This window comes from Stylophora pistillata, chromosome 6 (assembly GCF_964205215.1).
Source record: "Stylophora pistillata chromosome 6, jaStyPist1.2, whole genome shotgun sequence".
Classification (NCBI taxonomy): domain Eukaryota; kingdom Metazoa; phylum Cnidaria; class Anthozoa; order Scleractinia; family Pocilloporidae; genus Stylophora; species Stylophora pistillata.
In genome coordinates this window covers 34,684,356-34,704,774 of record NC_142524.1, presented here as the reverse complement: position 1 = coordinate 34,704,774, position 20,419 = coordinate 34,684,356, and the positions used below count along the sequence as shown (strand labels likewise).

General features: G+C 38.9%; 1 protein-coding gene across 3 annotated transcripts; it reads right to left on the bottom strand.

Annotated features, from left to right (window-relative positions):
* Positions 1-1,716: 1,716 nt before the first annotated feature.
* LOC111347650 (poly(A) polymerase beta) lies at positions 1,717-19,781 on the bottom strand. 3 transcript variants are annotated; one of them, XM_022954878.2, is made up of 26 exons: positions 19,625-19,781; positions 19,449-19,521; positions 18,643-18,722; positions 18,032-18,098; positions 17,728-17,809; positions 17,024-17,133; positions 16,508-16,561; positions 16,297-16,408; positions 15,965-16,054; positions 15,733-15,871; positions 14,267-14,351; positions 13,400-13,520; positions 12,802-12,886; positions 12,021-12,074; positions 11,675-11,788; positions 11,233-11,282; positions 11,048-11,098; positions 7,420-7,489; positions 6,649-6,718; positions 5,828-5,978; positions 5,283-5,419; positions 4,511-4,594; positions 4,273-4,395; positions 2,837-2,938; positions 2,441-2,551; positions 1,717-2,128 (listed from the first exon to the last, which is right to left on the bottom strand). In XM_022954878.2, the coding sequence occupies exons 1-26, from the start codon at positions 19,630-19,632 to the stop codon at positions 2,039-2,041; spliced, it is 2,313 nt and encodes a 770-aa protein (XP_022810613.2). In that variant the 5' UTR covers positions 19,633-19,781; the 3' UTR covers positions 1,717-2,038. The 3 variants fall into 3 exon arrangements, with proteins under 3 accessions (XP_022810613.2, XP_088619347.1, XP_088619349.1); XM_088763221.1 differs by lacking the exon at positions 19,625-19,781 and having other exon boundaries at positions 19,449-19,541; XM_088763223.1 differs by lacking the exons at positions 2,837-2,938; positions 19,625-19,781 and having other exon boundaries at positions 1,897-2,128; positions 19,449-19,541.
* Positions 19,782-20,419: the final 638 nt, after the last annotated feature.

Sequence of the window (20,419 nt, the reverse complement as noted above, 5' to 3'; positions counted from 1 at the left end):
AAGACAAAACAAGGCGCCTTCAAATGATTAAAAAATATATTTATATTCGATGAAATAATAGGATCAGGAGCCCATTAATTTGGCTCACGATAGGATCAAATTCAAACCAAAGAGATCCGCATTTCGTTATCGATCAAGATTATATCTTGATTAGGATCGAAGAGTATGAAATAGAACTTTTGAGCTTTTTCTAGCCTGCGGGTCGAAAAAATCAAGTAAAAAATTTGATTTTAGTGCGCCGCGCGAACTCTGGGAATGACGCCCACGAATTCTTGTACGCTTTACTCCCAGTGTTCCGCCCTGCACACTAAAATCAATTCCGGCTCTTTTTTTTTTTCGCGGATTTTCAACAACCGTTTAGTTGTTCTTATGATCGTTTCTTTGCATTCTGCCTAAAAAGAGTTTGTGAAATTTCAAACAGTTAAGACAGGTGGGCGCAGTTAAATACATCAACTGATAAATTTCCTTAACTGAGATTCAACAAGAAAGTCCGCTACTTACGGTGCTATGTGGAAAAATACCGAATGCGCAGAGATCAAATAAGTACATTGCCACACTATTCTTGCGACATTCATTTTTTCCTGCTTCGTCAACGCACATCCAGCAAGTTGCGCAATTCAGAATTTCCTTAAACAATCTTAGGTTCAATTGTCTCAAGGAACCTATCTCATGTCGCTTTCATCGATCCTCATCTCTTATTACCTTTTCATTTTTTTGGTTTTGACAACATGCTCACGTTACGTACCAAATAACTATTAGCTGACGGAAAATTGGTAATTACATCTTACGCTTAGGGCAAGTCGCCTTCATTCGGTTGCTATAGATGCTGCGAGCGTACTCAGCTTTGTTTTAAGGACCCCTAAGTTCCCTTGGAGTAAACACGCTATTGGGAGTGTTCGACAGAAATTTCAGTGAAGGCTATACCGAACTGAGCTGATGAACTCTTCAAACGAGCAATGTCATACCTGTTAAAATTGAGGACCCGCAGTGGACTGAATTGTCATCCGCATCAAAATGCGGTTGACATTTAGTAACTCGAACTCGTACGAGTTCGATCCAAAATTTACCTCAACCCTTAACTTGCTTGATTCATTTTCAGCCACTTCAAACCCTCGAAAATCCTGTCTCCCAAAGTGATCTTTTTCTCCTTTTTTTCAGGATCACTTTTTTTTAAATCTTAACTGTCATGACTAGAATAGAGGGACTTCACCACATGTTTAGTGATTTCAGACACTACTCCTCATCTTCCGATAACTTTAACTTCGGTTAACATTTGTACGAGCAGTTCAAGCTCACGGAAGTAAACAGTGCCACAAGGCCGTTCATTTGTGATGGGCTGTTCTAAGAACACGCACAAAATCATAAGGATGTTATTTTTTTTTTTTGTTTATTTATTTTCTCTCAGTATCATTATAAGACAAAAGTAACACTATATCGATTTTTGATTTAATCTGCAAAATACATCTTAAGTTATTTCATGTTCGAGGTAAACCTCTTTCCTTCCATGCAGGTACTTAACACTTTACAAAAGTTACATCAGGAGTACAGCGTCGTCAAAACCATCAGACAATCAAAGCAACAGAAGGCCTTATAAATACTTATACAATACAAGATCCTGTAAAATGCTTAGTATACAAAATTTGCAAAGTGAAACCCTCAACCATGATTTCCACAAAATACAACTCAATAACTCTGGACTTATAAGAAACACAAAGGTCAAAATATACATTTGATATCAACTTTTCCTGTACAAGCTCACAAAAATAATACATGGTTGCTCGCCAAGGTCAGACCAGATCAAGGGCATGATGAGTGCGACACACGACTATAATGGCGTGTATCAAGGAGTAACCGCGAATAATGATCACACAAAACACGTGTCTAGTGTAGTTTTACAAGTCACGTGACCCGTCACGTGGTGTACGACTTGTAAAAAAAATACGTGTGATTCAGAAACACGGTTTGTGTTCTTTGTGTGAAGTAGCTGAACTTTGGAAAACGTTTCTTCCTTCTTACCATAAACATGTAGTAAAACCATTTACTTTAGTTTTATTTTGATGGCATTTTTGACAACTGGTATTTGGCCAGCAGGCGGAGGTCCTTCGTCAGTGAGTTCCTTTTCAAGATCCTACAAAGTTTAAAAGAGGGTGACAAATTTCTTTGCTAAGCTGGTTGTGATGCACCTTTTCGTGCGATAAATACGGTAAAAGAGGAATAAACTATAGCTTTAACGTTCTGTTCGGTACCGTTCACAAGTTAGTTGACAGTCTCGACTCGAAACCCGATTCTCGATCGACGACCGAGATGCTCGAGGATGGCGATCCTGCAATTTCGACGAAACGATTTTATTTTCGCACGCAAAACAAAAGCGTTTGACATGCAACCTAAAGACAATGTTAAAATTGACTTCTGAAAATGAAATTTAAAAGAAGTTACTGACCTCGTTGGCAGATCTTAGTTTCTTCTCCGCGTGTTTTTCCTCGTTTGTCGGAGATATCGATCGTTTAACCGCCGTCGATACTCCATCCTTCGACTCCACTGGGTTGCTACTCTGGAATAATAAAACCGTGAAAAAAAATTTAAACGACTCTCTTAGAGAACATACATATGTCACTCCTGGAAGGTCTTAACACAATCACAAGAGAAGTTGCCAAATAAAACGGACCCATCACTAATGGGTGCAATCACTAACGAGGACCCTTTGTGAATAAGTCACACCATTTATTAAAACTAGTAAATACGTGTCCGAAATAGCTGCCACACTTAAGATGTTGCTTCCCATAATGTTTATAGCCACGCCGAACTAAAAAAAAATTGTCAGATTCTTCCTTCTTACATCGATCAGATTTTCAGGTTCGTTGTCTCCTGTTTTAGCAGAGTTTTCAGTCTTCGTTGATCCCTTCACGTCACCTTCTTCCATCTGTGGATTCGCATTAACCTGGAGGTAAAGTCAAAAGAGGGTTTGCACCTCCATCCATTGGCAACAATTGTTATTTACTGTTAATACGTTGATCAACGTAGCAGCAAGACGTCGTAGCAGTTTAGTAGGAGGCATTCTCACATGAACCGTCAGGGACTAACATCGTGTCTTTTTCCTGCCTCAGGCTACGATTGCTATCAACATCAGACAGACAGACAGACAGACAGACATCTTTTATTTATACAGGATAGCCCCTTCAGTGTAGTAAACACTGGTATCAACGGGGGTCCTGTTACCCACCCATCCCACCCCAGGGGAGGACATCCATCACACAGTAATCTCGTGCGTGGGAAATTAACGTCTCCTACCCCTAACCCTGCAGGAGACGGGACCTCCATTTATTCGTCCCTATCCGAGAAGACTAGAATATCTAACCATTTCTTGATGTTAAAGAAAGGAAGCATATTCTTCTCAGTTAATTTTAAGACCCTGAGTGTTGGTCCGGCCGGTATTGAACTCTCGACCTCCCGCACAGCAGTCCGGCGCTCTCCCAATTGAGCTAACCAGGCGGCGGTTAGCCTACTTCTAAACGTTCCAGAAACTGAATTCAGTGCTACAGCAGATGTATGATCACATTTCTTGCACCCTGGAGTGCTTGGCGTAGTTAACAAAAAAGCCAGGAAAGACAGACCTCATTCTGAGAGTTTCCTTAACGAAGAGACGTGAAATAACCCAGTTTTAAGTTGTGTTTGCCCATACTTTTACGTTCAGGTCTAATTAATCACAGTGAAGTCTAAGAGCGTCCACAATCCTAACTAGCGAGTGAGGCTGGAGTTTATCCCTGCAACAAACAGGGACTTGGAGAATTACCAACTACCAGGCGCGTAGCGTTCTCCCCGCATATATGCACGTGCGTACTTGAAGTGACCAGAAAAATTTTAAAACAACGTTGTGTTTGCGCCAAGTTTGCTCAAAATAAGGGCAAGACGCTTTGTTCTTTGCTTGTATTCACACAACTACTTCAAACAAAAAATAAAGAACGCAGTATTTTTCGCTCAGTTTACTTAGGTTTCTAGATCATATGTACTTGTGCGAACTTGAAAAAATGACCACGTTACGCGCCTGACTACTTGGATCGGATGCCTACAGAATCCAAGCGCCTTTGAGTAATAATATCAGTAAAACAACTTAGAGGTAATATTAATGAAAAAATACGCTCCTTTTTTTTCATTTGATCTACAACTGCCCAGTCTTCTCAAACATCAAGATGATTATTTGTAACCCTTTTTTTTCGTTATAAAATCAATCTCGATAAGAAATGTTCAATGCATAGCCAACTATGCATAACTCACGTTGTCAAGATCCTCACTCTCCTCCTTCTTCTTATTATGTGGACTTTCACCGTCAGCAATAGGGTCAGAATTTGGCCGTTTCCTCCCGTTATCACCGTTGAGTGAATTCACGGAACTGGTCGTCTTCAGAGAACGAACACAATCCCAAATAAGTAAAGATTGACTGTCTACAAAACGCAACGCAACAACAAAGCACAAGACAATTTCAAAGGTACTGAACAAAGACTTTACAACAAACCGTGATTTGAGCATCATCCACCCGTTGTTTTTTGCTGACCTTTTCGTCTTCTGGAGGAGATCCAGCTCGCTTTAAACCAACAGGCTGAGGAAAATGCGCAATCATTGTTACGGAAGAGAAAAGAGTCGTGCTATGGACGATCAATGGCGTTTGAGTTTCGAGCTGAAAATTCGGGTCGATGTCAGTATCTAGGCAAATGTGCATCTACTCCTCCCCACCTAACCCTACAACAGTCAGTCAACTGATAACAAGTCAGAGTTAAAGTTGCATTAGGGGAGGGGTGGGTAAGCAGTAGCTGAGACGTAACTGAACAGAGATCCATTTGGTGTTTCAGATCACACTCCTGGATCAAAATGGAGAATTCAGCTCACCACAGACACTGCACGGATCTCTGTACAGCTACGAGTTCAGAAACTAACGGGCAGTCATCTGCGAATGTTAAAAAATTGCTCAGAAAAAACCCGGCAAAAGAAAGGTTCTTCGCTGCATCATCGTTAATTACTACTTCGCTGCAAATTTTAATGAAACTGCAGTGACAAAAAAAACTTTTTTGAACCCTGTTACAAGACGATAGGTAGGGAAATTTAAGACCGAAAAATTTGTTAATAACGCCTCAACTACGAGGAAAACTTCGCCAAAATTCCGCCATTTACTTGGGCGTTGTTTTCATTCGCCAGCATAAGTTTGCGACATGTGCTGTGTCTCGCGTTGGCGTGACACAACTGTCTCCAGTTGTCAAAATGCAGCTCAGTTATTTAATGGCGGCGCATACCTTGTCTGGTGAAGCCGCTGATGGCTGACTAGAGACAGCAGTTGTGTCTGATGACGTCACTTCACCAACAGAGACTGTGGAAACCGTGGAGTCTGGGTATGTCTTTTTGTCGTCTGAACTACTGACTGTGGATACATCTGCACATAAATGAACGAGGCAAGACCACATTTAAGATTTCAACAAACTACGAAACACGAGTGTTTCTCTTAATTACGGTCACTGAGTATAATTTCAAGCGTGATAAACACATCAACAACTTGGCTGCCTTTCTTTGATGGATCAAACTAGATCAAGTAGTAAATCGTGGTTTTCTGCAAAGGAGTGTCATGAATTTTTTCTCCTCTATAGAATTGAGTGGAAGCTTTTTTTCAGACAGCACTCGGCGCTGAATACTAATACGTTGTCAGAAAAGCGAGTTTGACATAAATCTCAGTGCAAGGATCCTAGGGCGAGGAAAACCCTGACAGGACTCGGACACACTTGTCCGATGGCCAGTCAGTGTAGCCAGCCTAAAAAGTAGTCTTAATAAATACAATTCGACTCACTGGCTTCTTCACTGTTTTCACTGGTTCCCTTCAACTCCTCACTATCATTGCTGGGCTCTGAAGCGATATCCAAACTCGCATCACTGGCATTGAGTGTTGAATCTAAAGATACGTCACCTTTAGCTGACTTTCCTCCAGCAGTCACTGAAGCCTGGAGACAAAACAAGAGTCATTCTGTTCTGTTGTTTCTCGAGAATCTGGCATCATTGAAAATGCAGAGCATTATCGAAAAAGTAAGGAGGCTGTATCTACAGATCAGATTTTTAAACTTGAATGTTGATGCGCTGAAAAAAGATGTGCGTCATCGAACTGGTTCCTGAGTTACTTGCGCATGAGACTACAATAAACGGTGTTTGTTGCTGGCTTGCGTTGCTATGTGAAGCTTGTCGAGGGAAGATTGGACTGTTATTTTTTTCACTCCACCTTCCGGGAAACAACTAAAAAAGTGTGCAGGCGACGAAAAATCAAACAACTAAACTTGGAAAGAATAACATGAAATGAGAACCATGTCGAGCCGCCCAGATGGGGAACCATTCCGTTTGGTGTCAAACATCGTTGGTCAATAATTATTCACATCGTACTCTCTCTTCAAATAATCATAATCACTGGTCGCCACAAATTACTTGAGAAGAGAACGAGTTATATATACTCCCGAAGAAAAACTGGTTAGTATTCGTTTACAACCAATGCTATTGCCTCTCCAAGCGACAAAAAAATTGTCAGAGAAGCTCTACTCGCACGTGCCAAATAGCCTTCAAAATAAATGTGCACATGTAATTTCTAGTAAAAGAGCAAAAAAAACACGTCGTTTCATGACTTACTGGTGGTACTATGGAGCTTTTTTTCTTCTGTTTTAGCACACTCGCTGGTAAATATTTACTAAGTTGCTTCCTGCAATCACGAAGAATCTCATAATCAATCCCTGATCCGTCTGATAAACTTCCTTATTACCGGCACTACGGTCTATCGTTGGAGGAAGAAACTCATTGATCATTTTTTATTTAGACCGAGTGACATTGAGCCAAGGCCAGAATAATGTAAAGAACAATCATCAAGAAGAGAAATATCTGGAGCCAATGAGAATTTAAAAGTAAAAACATGTAAGCAGCCTCGCGTGAAAAGACACGGCGAGAAAATGACAGTGGTCTAGTAGTAGTTGGTTTTAATTTTGCATTCAACTGGTCTTACAAGAATTCAATTTGGTCTCGCTGACTCTGCTTTGGGATTGGTCCAGAAACTCGCACCACCCTTTAAGCCAATCAAAAGGAAACTTACAGCAATGACGACTTGCTCTGTTGCGTCAGTTGCGTCCTGCTAGGCTCGGTGATTGATCTAGAAACTCGCGCCACGCCCTCAATCAATGAGAAGGACACTTAAAACAATCACTTCTTGGTCAGTTGCGTCTTTTCAGTCAGTTTGCTTGTGTTTGCTTTGAGTTCTCATCGGCTCATTTTGCTTTTGTTGTGATTGGCGTTGTCACTCAATCAAAAAGGGTGGTGCTTGCTGTTTTTTTTTTTTCTCATCAAATCTCAAATGAAACTACTTTTGGAGATACGTGCGACTGAAACTGGAATCCAACTCAGTTGACTCACTTTTTGACGTGTTCTGCCTCTATCCTCATACCCTCTTTGAACATTTTGGCTGTCACTGCCTGGGTGTGGACTAAAGAGACAACATAGGACAAAGTTTATTTAACGGTGGCAAGTCTGGAGACACTGTATCAACTCGTATACTTCGCTGAAATCTACAGGTATTTTGACTGGTTCTTCTTCTCGCTTATAAAAAAAATAATTAACAAATGATAAACACCACAGCGTACACTATTGAGTTATGGATGCACGCGGGAGGTTGCTAAGCACGAAAGAAGCGTAAGAGTCGCTCGACGCCATAGCCGAGAGCGACTCTAGCTTCTTGAGTGCTTAGCAAACCTCCCAAGTGCATCCATAACTCAATAGTGTACGCGCTGTGGTGTTTACCATTTGTTTTATAAGATTAACACTTTGTAGCTAAAGAGTTCCCTTTTGTTTAACAAATCTTACGTGACCAGAAAAAAACAAGCGCGCGCGGAAAAATAGTCTTTGCATTTGCTCACGTCAGCAGCGTACACCCATGGGCAAATGGGGGACGCTAACTTGACCAATCAGAGCGCGCGCTTTACTTTGGTTATGTTATAATAATAAATAAGTAGATTCCATTCTCTCGTTCTCTGTTCAGTTTTAAATAAGATGTCAAAACTGGTAAGATCATCAGTTTCACTTTTGTCTTTTGTCTTTTTGTCAAGTTACACGAGTGCCACAAAGTTACACGAGTGCCACAAAGTTACACGAGTGCCAAAAAGTTACACGAGTGCCACAAAGGTTGCAAGAGTGCCACAAAAGTTGCAAGAGTGCCACAAAAGTTACATGATTGCCACAAAAGTGACAGGAGTGCCACAAAAGTTACACGAGTGCCAGATTACAGTAGTGCCATAAGTTACATATGTGCCATTAAAGTTACAGAAGTGCCACTGTAGGTTAGACGAGTGCCACTTTAGGTTACACAAGTGCCACAGTGAGGTTACAAAAGTGCCTTTACGTCTCTCTCTCTCTCTCTCTCTCTCTCTCTGCTGGTAGGCTAAATTTGTGCTTATTGCCGTTACTTCGTCAGAGACAAAGTCCTAGTTATTATTCTGACCATTAAGGGCCACAATCAGAAATTCCGTTTGGTTTTTCCTGTGCAAGAAAATGCACAATAGCGCGCACTTTTTAATCAGCGTAAAGCAATGTGGTGGACATAGCCTGGGAACGAGGTTGAGTTTTGGCATCGATTGTCAGTCAGATTTGAAGTACTGGGCGCGCATCAACGATAAGCTTGTTACAGTTTATACTCATCTTTCGAGTGCACTTAAATATATTTATTTAAAGTACAAACCTAATACCGTGAATCACTTCTATTGTTAACGTACTGGTGACAACAACAACCCTTGGGAACAGTTAAAGTTTTGGCCGATTGTTTAAATTCGATTAATTAATATGATCATCTTACGTAAACATTGGCGATTGAATCCATTCGTAAATTAATATTGCGCACAAAAAAATTGTACTTTTCTTTTCTTTTTCTTTTCTTTTAAAAAAAACTTGTGGAAGTCACTGCCACATACCTTTAATTTCAATCAGTCAAAAAACTTGAGGTCTATAAAATGCCCTCTGTGATATATCGTTCTGAGGCAAAAAAAACTTCAAAGGTTTGTTATTAGATGTAAGCAAGAGAAATCCTTGTAAGCAAAATCATCGTGTTCAAATGCAAATTTTTAATGAGTGATCCCGCATTTCCTCTGCCGATTTTAGTTTTCCCAAATTGTCATGGATGGCATCGACTTGTTCCGAAGTCTTAGTCTCCATAACTCTCCATGTTAACAAACCATAAAAAGCACTCCACAGCGATTTTGCTGAAACAGCAAAGCCTTCAATTCGAACCAATTCAATTCAATCCGCTGATCCACAAATCCGGCCCAAATATAGGCTCCGTGTAGCCTCTTGTTCAGTAACAGATGGTTGCCTCAAAATAATCTTCCATGTAATTTTGCAGTGTAAAGCTCTATTTGATCTCTTACAGCCTCTGGACAAAGATACTTTCCGGTCTCCGTTCTTCAAACAAGTGAAAGTAGATTGAACCAAGAGAAAGTATCATTTTTCAAAGGATAATAAGGTGGGCTACTTGATTGGTTGTTGCCTATCTGGACTTTGCCCTGTGCGTGCGAAATACGTGATGATAAAATGCAGGTTGTTTACAGGAAATTGACACGTAATGGGGTAAAGTCCAGGTTAGCTTAAAGCGAATTTTATTGGTAGAAAACGTCTAAGCACGTGAGAGTTGCGTGGAAAATTAACCGACCGTACCATTCTGTCCCTTGTGAAATATTTTTCATTGAGGTAGATTTATGTCATAAAATTTACGTTGTTTACTGGAAAATGGCATTTCATCTAAGAAAGTTTAATCCATACTGGCGAGTAAAAAGTAAACACGCAATTGTAACGGGAAAATATCGTTTAAACAATATATAATTCTTAGAGAACTTTTAGAAGCAAAGAAACGGATATGTAACAAGGCAGTCGACGCAGAAAGTAAATGTAACTTGGTGGTCGTTGGAACCGCTGCTAAAAGAGCAACCATATGGCAAAAAAAAAAAGATAATCAATCAAATGTGATTTATGCAAATGTCTCGCGCAAGTTTTACCAGAGTCAGCAAAACTAACCCTTCCAAAACAACACGCTATAACGCTAAATTAGTGTTGGCCTTTAGCTGACGGTGTGTGCGTCGCAAGTGAAGGAGCGGTACACAAAACATGCACGTTTTAACTCGCTAATCGGTAGAAAAAGTTCCCTGACGACCTTTCAAATCCAGACAGATCATAGCGATAAAATCCTCACGAAGGACAAGAGCCATTACATTGAATAGATGATCGTACAACTCTTGTAGATGTCATCTTACCTCGTTCCTTGAGCGAAATTCAAAATTGGAATCGCTGACTAACTCATATATAGCAATGAAATATCCTGAAGTTGCTCCTATCAATATCTGAAGTAATATTTGATTCAAAATTTTTCTCATGTTCCACTCAGTCTCCTTCAGAAGGAAGAATAAGCATAGTCGTACAACGATCACAACTCCTCCGCTTTCACAACACGACTCATACATTTCCTTAATTCGCGAACCGCTCTCTCCGACTCACGTGTTGATTCGCTCAAATTTGAAGACCTGTCAAACCACAAATTAGCAAGAACGCTCTGTTTGGTGCGACATCGAAAAATACTACAATCTGATTGGTTTGTGATACACCAAAAAATTGGGCCAATCACATTGCGTTGAGATACACCAAAAAAGAGATGCGCCAATCAGATTGCTTAGAGATACAACAAATTGCGCTGATCAGATTACACTACACCACAATACACCAATCTATACGCTAACATATAGTTATTTTTTTTTAAAAAATAACTAAAAAAAACGGAAGGGAGAGTTCAAAATAAAGCCATCATCAAAGATGTGCTCCTAGAACATTCACTGGTGCCTGAAGGCTCTTGCATTTGGAAATCTAGAATGCTCAGCTCATAAAAGCTTTCGTTCAAGTAACGTTTATCCAGGTCGCCTATGGTAGAAAGTAAGTAATCTTGACTTATTGAGCTCAAAAAGCAAAACATATAGATAAATATGAAAGTATGATCATACGATTTACATACCAGTATTTGTAAACATCTGAATTGCTCCTGTCAAATCTACATTTACATTTTCTGTCAATGCAACAAAGTAGCAATGAGGTAACATTTCCATTTCGTGTGGGGTTTTTTTGGTGATTTTTGCACAACTCTAAAACAAGTGAAAACACTGAAAAGATAATAATCTGTAATGAACAAGTGACGCTTACCCTTTTTCTCAAACTGTAGTCCTATAAACCATCTTGTGGTGGGTGACGCTCTGAAATATAAACAACAAAACTGCGTTAAATCTGTAGCTTGAAAGAGACAAACTGCACGTACACCTGTAAGTGGAAAGTATTGCAGTGACATCATAGTCATTTCTCCAAAATCCTGATAGAAGAGTTGAATTTTTTTTTCAAAGCTTTCAAAAGCAAACAAGTCACCACAAAGTAAATCCTTCTACATGAAACTGGTCACTATACATTTCCTTCTTTGCTGTCCCTTAGAATTTTAAGTTGTATCAAGAAAATATCTCCATATGATGGTTTTGTTACTTCTCATGAACTGTAGCCTCTTCCTTCTTAATCTGCCATATGGTTAAGATGTTGATTTGCCGAGGTTGGAAAGCAGTTGCAAGTTAAACTTCACACAAAAACAAACAAAACTTACTTATTTGGTTCTAGTGGGCCAAATGATTTGGGTTTCACATGAGCAAGCATGACATACTGGGTGTTTTCCAGGTTTGACACAAGTATTCTGACCTTGGATTCTACTAAACCAATCCTGGGAGAGAAAAAAAGAAAAGTAAATAACAAAAATGAGAAGGTAGTAAATTTTAAGCTTGGTCAAAGTAAAAGAAAGAAAAATATTCATCTTCTTGTAACCAGCATGGAACATGAAAAAATGGATTTATTGTGACTATCTAACAAAGTTTAGTGCCTAAAGCCTGGTGTGTCTCAGCAGTCATTTTCTTCTGTATGTGAGCTGAAAATGAATGAAATGAAAAACAACTCACCATTCTAAGTGATCCTCTTCAGAGTTGGATATGGCACTTAACACAATATAATGTCTGAAATGTGGAGAATAGAATTCACCAGCAATAAATGGTGCTGGTTGGGAAACAGTCTGCTTTTTGAAAGTGCAGTCCGTAAATCAAATATTATTGCTCTTGAGAGATGACACACTTCACAACAGTCTAAAAAATGACTGAATTTCAAATTCAGAAGAGATGGCAATAACAGCAAAATGATTGATAATTTAAAATTGCATATTCTGCCATTTACAATCACTGAGAATAAAGAACACTGTATCATGACCATTGGGTTTGACTGTCCCTACATGTAGGTGATGTATTGAAGAAGAGGTAATCAAGAAAAAAGTCTCAAGACTGCCATAATATGGCTAGCTTCTAAAATGTTTGTTTGCAACATTTGTACACTTAAACATTAAACACTTTGCAGTGCAAATATTTTTCACAAATTAAATGTTCAATATTGCTGCTCTGTTTTATCCATTTGGAGGTAAATTTGTTTTGAGTCATCTTGAATGCCCATAACAATAACGTACAATTTCATCATCTCGTAACTAAATTACAAGAAAATTTCTTCTTTTTACAAATTGTACCATAGAATTGCCACAAGGCATTATCAGCAAGAACAGGTAAACAATCAAACAGCACACTTGAACACTGCACTTTTATTGCCACAGTTCTCAGATGTACATTAAGATTATACACAACAGCGCAATAAAGGCTTAGCTTAACATTGAGACACAAGAAACAACAAGAGATCATGTACTTGTATTTGCTAAAGAAGTTGGGTGGTTGAAACAGTGCATCCCATGTGGACTTGCCAATTAAAACATCACTTGTGATAGTAAGGCCTGTAACCGAAAAAAAGGAAAGTTTTAGACTGCTGAATATATCAGGTATGAGACACACTTCCTTTGAAAGAACCATCACATGTAAGTTAGTAAGTCAGCTATGCAGTCAAAACCAAAAAGCTTAGAATCAAATTCCCCCAGCATGAAGTGATCCAGAGTATGACAACTCAGTAAACAGGACACTGCAAATAGTCTGTTCAAGTTGTCCTTCAAATAGTTAATGCAGGTAACCCCAATTCCCAGTTAGACTACTCATTCAAATCAATCTTTTTGTAGTCCTAAGGTCCAACCTTACTGAGAAATTTGAAACATGGTTAATACAACACAATGCCATGAGAAGTAACCTTGTATAAACAGGCATCTCATCTATGGAGGGGGGCAGGGGGTGGAGTGCAATACCCTTTGTCTGTTCCTGATAAAGAGACCTGTTTAAGAGCACTATGGGTCATTAAACTAAAAAGAAAACGGCAGAACACAGGTAGGCTGGAAACCAGTGAACAGAGTTCAACTCACCAGTTGCGAATTCTTCGTTCATGATGGCTCTTGTTGACATTGAGACATTAAAAGTGGAATTCTGCTGTGGAAAAGCTGGAGTTATGATTGGCATGAGGTGATATCGATCAGCTGGATTGATCTGTAAACAAAACAAAGATTAAGATCCATCTGAGCTTGAAGATGATATGAACTGAATCTACAGTGTGTAGAAGTAACAAAGTTGAAATGGTAAATTGGCCACCGTAACGAATACAAAAGCTGATGTTTCGAGCGTTAGCCCTTCGTGGGAGCAAATCCTTCGCTCCCACGAAGGGCTAACGCTCAAAACATCAGCTTTTGTATTCGTTACAGTGGCCAATTTACCATTTCAACTTTGTTGATATATCCAAATTATTTTGTTACTCCCACCGACGCAGCCCCAAACAGTTTCTTTCGAAACTATCAGCCTTGATTCTTATGTAGAAGTAACAGTTCATCAAGTGATCAAGTGCCCAGTAATGAGGAGAACTGTTGTTGAAGACTGCAATTGCCATTTTCAAAGGCTCAATGGAAGATGTTTCATTAATCAAACATCTTTGGGCTAAACTTTGGTAAACTGACTAGGGAGTTTTGCAATGATATTAGATCGAAGTGTTCTAACAAGTTTTGATTGAAAAACATGAGCAGTCAGTGTTAAAAAAAAAAGACTTACAACATTAATTTTTTAGAGACAAACAACTCCTCATTAAAATCTGATGTCAATATTTCCTCATGCTGTCACTGTCACCATTAGTGAACAAGTGCATATCCTAATTGAAGTGCATATCGCAATTGAAGTGCATATCGCAATTGAAGTACATATCGCAATTGAACTAAAACTACACGTAGTATTCTTCACGTACTTACCCTTGGATCCCAAACAGGAAAATTCAAGCCTAGTTTTTCAGTAGGTTGAGTGATATTCTTCAGCAAAACTGGATTTGGCCAGTCCCTGAAAACAACAAATCATATTTAGAGAATTACACATTGTTAGGAGTGACAAAGAGAAAAAAATCTTCAATCTAAGAGGGTCAACCACAGGGGGCCCACACAAGCGGCGTGTCTGATCGTTTGTTCGACATATAAAGAAATGTATGGGAGACTATTGAAGAGTCATAATATCGTAAACTTATAACAAGGAATGTCTATGTTAAGGCTCAAAAATAAATGTAAACCTACCTCACTTGCCATGTATTGTCGTTTCTGTGGTTCTAAATGGTGAATTTGAGCGATTTGGTAGATTTTGCGTTGACTGTTACTTTACTGTATAAGAAGGAGACTAGGGTGGAAAGCTCATTTTTGACCGCTACAGCGCAAAGCCGATTTTCACCCAGAAATTCGAATCGTCCGGCTTCCAAATCAAACACCAGATAAAATAAAAGGTTGACGCTTCTTCTCGTGTCATTCAATCGAAGATCCATTAAAAATCCAAGCGCTAACCGCCAATAAACTTTCGAGAAATGCGGCTTTCCAAGCAATCGGCATCTGTGGCACAGATTTGGTGTGCCAGGGAGCAGCCGTCACACAATTTGCTCCACGCTGATTGGATGATGGTAAACAATGCCCTGTTTCAAATGCCTCACGTGAGAGGGGAGTCAGGGGCATATCTTCGCTGGCGATTCAACTACTGACGCGCCTTAAACCTCACAACAGGCTAGTCAGTAGATGAATCGCCGGCGCGAATATGCCCCTGACTCCCCTCTCACATGAGGCATTTGAAACAGGGCATTGTTTACCATCATCCAATCAGCGTGGAGCAAACAGCGCAACAGTTGCTCCCTGGCACACCAAATCTGTGCCGCAGATGCCGATCGCTTGGAAAGCTGCATTTCTCGAAAGTTTTTTGGTGGTTAGCGCTTGGAATTTGAATGGATCTTCCATTGAATGACACGAGAAGAAGCGTCAACCTTTTAGTTTATCTGGTGTTCCATCTGGAAGCCGGGCGATTCTAATTTCAGGGTGAAAATTGGCTTCGCACTGGAGTGGTTGAAAATGAGCTTTCCACCCTTGTCTCCTTCTTCTACAGTAGAGTAACAGTCAATGCAAAATCTACCAAATCACTCAAATTCGCCATTTAGAACCACAGAAATGACAATACACAGCAAGTGAGGTAGGTTTACTTTTATTTTCAGCCTTAAAAAGACATTCCTTGATATAAGTTTAAGATATTACGGCTCTTTAATATTCTCCCATATATTTCTTTATATTTCAAACAAATGACCAGACACGCCGCTTGTGTGGACCCCCTGTGGGTCAACCATCAGAGTACACAAGTGCAGTGTACATGTCTTCATGTAAAATGTTAATACTGTTAGTACTTATTGATGACCCACCATTTTGAAAACACAAGGAAAAATTTTTGAAGAAGTGTTGCTGCCACAGCGTTTGGATACAGCTGACATGTGCGAGCCACTAACATTGCCCAGGACACACCACCAAGGAAACCTAATACATTGGAGTAAATCCCTCGGTCTGGAAGAGCAAAGAAATGCAGTAAGTTGTTGCAAGAGATCAGTGTTACTATTCCCAAATGCAAGACTGAAGAAATAAGCCAATAATACATACTTTTTGCCCATAGTTTCACAGCTCTTAACGTAAGCCGAAAGTTTTCTATATTGGGAACTAAGTGTAGGATTTCATCTGTGACACGACAACCTGAAAAAAAGACAATATCAAAAGTGTGTTATAATTTACACATGTAATAGTAATACTGCCAAAGTATGGACACATTTAGAAGATTCCTTTTCTTATCTATGAAGTGGTTTCTTTCAATAAATTGTACAGGCACATGTGCTGGCTGTGTCATTTATGTACTAAATGGATAGCTACACTCTGTTATAGAAAGTCTATACAAAATAAAGCTAACTATACAAACAAGAGCTTTACTTGAATCTTACCATTTAAACTTCTGACGCACTTGGGATCCAAGTTTTTTAGTAGACTCTCGTCTAATAGACTCAGATCATCTGGCACCTCAGGCAGAGCTAGTCGGGCAAACAACAAGTCCATCTAACCCAAGACCAAATGGGAAATAAGCTTTCACACATAATTTCACAAAGTTTGACTGAAAGGGAGGAAAAACCACAACATACATGCAGCAAGACTTACCTCTATGTTACAAAACACCAATTTGATGACAGGAACAAAAGCATTTTCAACAGCCTAGAAAAAAGAGAACAAATAATGCATGCTTCAGAAAGTTGTTCTTTAGAGCCTACACCAAAAGAAAATCTAGAAAACAGTCTAGAGAGGAATAAAGACCAAATTGAAAACGTTAAATTGGAAAAATAAGGTTCATACTTTAAAGCAGTTGACCTAAAACGAACAATTTTTTAAAATCAGTTGAATTTAATCTTGAGACTTTGATAAGTTGGTTGCTTGTTTGATGTTCATAAAATTCGTGTGTTGTGAGTGTTGACAAAAGCATTTAGACTGTACTATACAGTGCCAGTGTTCTTGCACTCTCAAAACTCAACAGGTAAATGAAACATTTTGCCAATTTGAAGACAATTTGAAGTGAACTTGCAACAGCTCAATTTTGATATAACATCCAAACTACATGTAAACAGTTGAAAAAAATTGTATCTTGTAGACTTACAGCATGGTACAGCAACAAAATCTTACCCTTAGTTCTTTCACATCCTCATTGTTTTTGAGAATCTCATAAAATGTCCCAAAGAAGTCAGATCGCTCAATATGACGAGGAGCAACAAGGAGGGTATCAATATCAGCTCCTAGATATTTGAATCACAGCATGTCACCTTATCATAATATTACTTGTGGTCAATTTCATCATGGTCAATAATTAAAAATGGTCTTGAAGGAGTTACAAGTATATAATAGTTAATGCCGCTTGAAAACTGTAACCTAAATTCTTTGCTCATCATCTGTATTAATCTTTCCCAAATTTCACCATTCTTATACACTACATCTTTTGTGGTTTATTCTTTATATCTGCAGTTTGTTTTCTCCAACAAACAAGTATAATCAAGTCTCCATCTATCCAATTTTTATTATTCCCAGGAATGATGGCACAACAATTCCTCTTTACATTACAATATCAATACACTGCCAAGCAGATCAGTTCAGATCAGTCAGAGAACTAACAAAAAAATGTCCTCGGTATATTATTTTATTCATCACCAAATAACTTGGTAAGATAAAAGCATTCAGTTTTTGCCTTCTTGCCAGACAAGAGTCTCATCTTGAGAGAGGAGACCTTCCTTTCTCAAATCAGGACCCTAGTTACCTCCCCAAAAGGTGGTGACTTACTTAGAAGTAGAGTTTTCCCAGGTAGATATGGAGAATGTGCAAAAATAACTACTTACCTTTAGTGTGAACACCAAGTCTGTACGAACCAAAGGTGAAGATCTTTCCACCCACAGAATTAGCAACAGATTCTGGCATGTTCTGTTAGAAAGAACAATTTTGATACATTTATTATTATACATTTTTCTAGCATAACCATTTCTAACTGCTGCCTTTAGATTTACAGGAATTTCAGTCATCGCTATCATTTTTGGCCTTGGATTCTATTTACCCTTTATAACATACAATTAGAAACATACAATTTAGACTTTATCTAAAACTCTGCAGTCAAACATTCATGCACACCATCTAATTCTCACTAACCTTGGCTAGACTAGTATCAATGATCCACTGTTTGACCAGAGTATTAAGTTTTCCAAGGACAACTATCCTACAAACCACAAAAAATAGTTGATGGATTTTCAATTAGAATCAGAGAGGGTGGTGGAAATTTAAAAGTAAAGGGAAAATGGAGAAGTTGCACCAACGATGCAATTAAAAAATTACATGTGAGACTATAATTCTAGGTGGCAATCAACACACATAACTTTGTTGTGAAGTTTCAGTTTGGAAAATTTGGACAAGGTTTGATCAGAAATAGCCAATGTGAAAACTTTGAAAAATTAAAGTAACAAATTTCTCTCAGATTATCAAAACCATTCATTATAATGGTAGCATTAAAGAGAGAAAGTTGACCTCTTACACATTTATGGCTTAAAGCTAAGCTCTTTTTAAAGTCACCCAGATGGCCAGAGACAACTGAAAAAACTTAAGTCCATATACACCATAAAAAATATACCAACAAAGCTCACAAAGCTACCTGACTAAACCATATAGTCTGAAAAAATTGGCTACTTTATGTAAAGGTTACCCCCATTATTTTTCTACTTGCCATAGCAACCAAACAAGTCTTAAAAACACTATACATTAATAACCTGTGTTGAAGTTCTTCCTCAGATTCAAAGACTCCATAAGGTTTGAGACTTTCCTCAAGGGCCTTTGTAAGTGTTACGTCCTAAGAAAATAAGAATTGCCCAACACTACTCAACTCCTAATACAGGAAAGCTATTGGTTGGAAAGGACAAAATAATGTATGTACTCAGTGATTGGTTCAACAACCCTTGTACAAATTTTGTAAAAATTTCATACATAAATAAGCCAAGAGACCCATTTGAAATCTTTCATCTGCAGTTTTTTTTATAGGCACATTCAAAACATGCAAGTAAGAAATGCACATTCAGATTTACACTAACTACTTCAGGAATCTATTGCACCACATAGCCTGACAATAATATTGCATAATAAAGCAGCAAGATCGGTTTCCCATCTGCAGTGTTAAATTTGCCAAAAACTTTAATTAAAAAAAAAACAAACAAACAACAAATGTTAATCATGTTTCTGAAACATGAACCCTTTTTTTAATATTATCGTATTTTTTGGTGAAAACAGTATGTTCACGTACGGACTTAAAATAAGTCATTACTGGTAAAATGACGATAAGAGATTACTCCATGCACACTAACACGATTATTTTTTTTGTAACGAAGTTTATTCATAACATAGTATTGGTCTGACTAGCATTACAATGAGCAGAAATCATCATCCTAACTCACACAGCTGTGTTCATAATTAACCAATCACACATGATGCTAATCTCACTGGCCTAGAAGACGCGATCATGCTTGGGTAAATTTTAGGATCAACTTTCCACGTGTGCTTGTGGTCTGAATTTTTTACTTACTCCGGGCTTGGGTCCTGCCAAGGATATTGGGGAAGTAATCCCATAGGATTTTGGTGTCTGTCCGGAGGCAGAGCTTAAATCAAACGAGGACATCGGTTTACATCGCGAAATAAGTAAAATTGCAACAAAATGAACACACGACACCGGTCTCTTTTACAACACAACAGACATCTTACCTGGACATGTTAAGGTTTATAAAACCGCACCACTCATTGGAAAGGCATTCTGTAAGAATTTTAAGCGTCTCAACTGATTTATGAACACGTTTTTGATCAAAATACGATAAAGACAGACAAAACGTGGAAGAAAGCAAGATGGCCGAGGGCCAACCATGGCACCGCGCATGAGCAGGGAAACTTTTTAGTTAACAGTCTCATCGCGGTCAGTTGTCTTGATGACTCATGCGGTCGTTTTGACGACCAAATATTTAATGGCTTTCGATAGCCTGCAGAGCAGGTGGAATTTTGGCGAGCATTTTTTCGATGCAATAATAATGAAAAAAAGAATTGAGCCGCGCTATTAATCTACCCCTAGTTTCTCATTTTATGCAACAGGCACTGGGTGTTCATCACAGAGGTTCGAAGTACTTATCCTCGTTGAACCTTTACAAGGCAGTCGGTTTGCACGAAAAAGTGAGAATGTGGGGTGAGTGGGCGAGAGCATAGTTAGGGGGTACTGGGGTGTCTGTGACTCCCCCTTTGTGGGCCCTTTTTTCTAAGGAAAACATGGCATGAAGGGTAACATGGCAATCCAGTAAAATTAATGCCTTCTGTTTTACACAGTGTAAACCCCCTCCCCCCCCCCACTGAAAATCCTGGTTATGCCACTGTCGAGTGCTGATTTCCTCTGGGCAGTTTATTAGTTAGTATTCAGTGACTAACAACCTGGCATGGCTTGTTTATAAACTGAGAATTAATATACTGAAATCTCAGAAATGGTTCATATTAAAGTGATGGTAATTTTATAGGGCT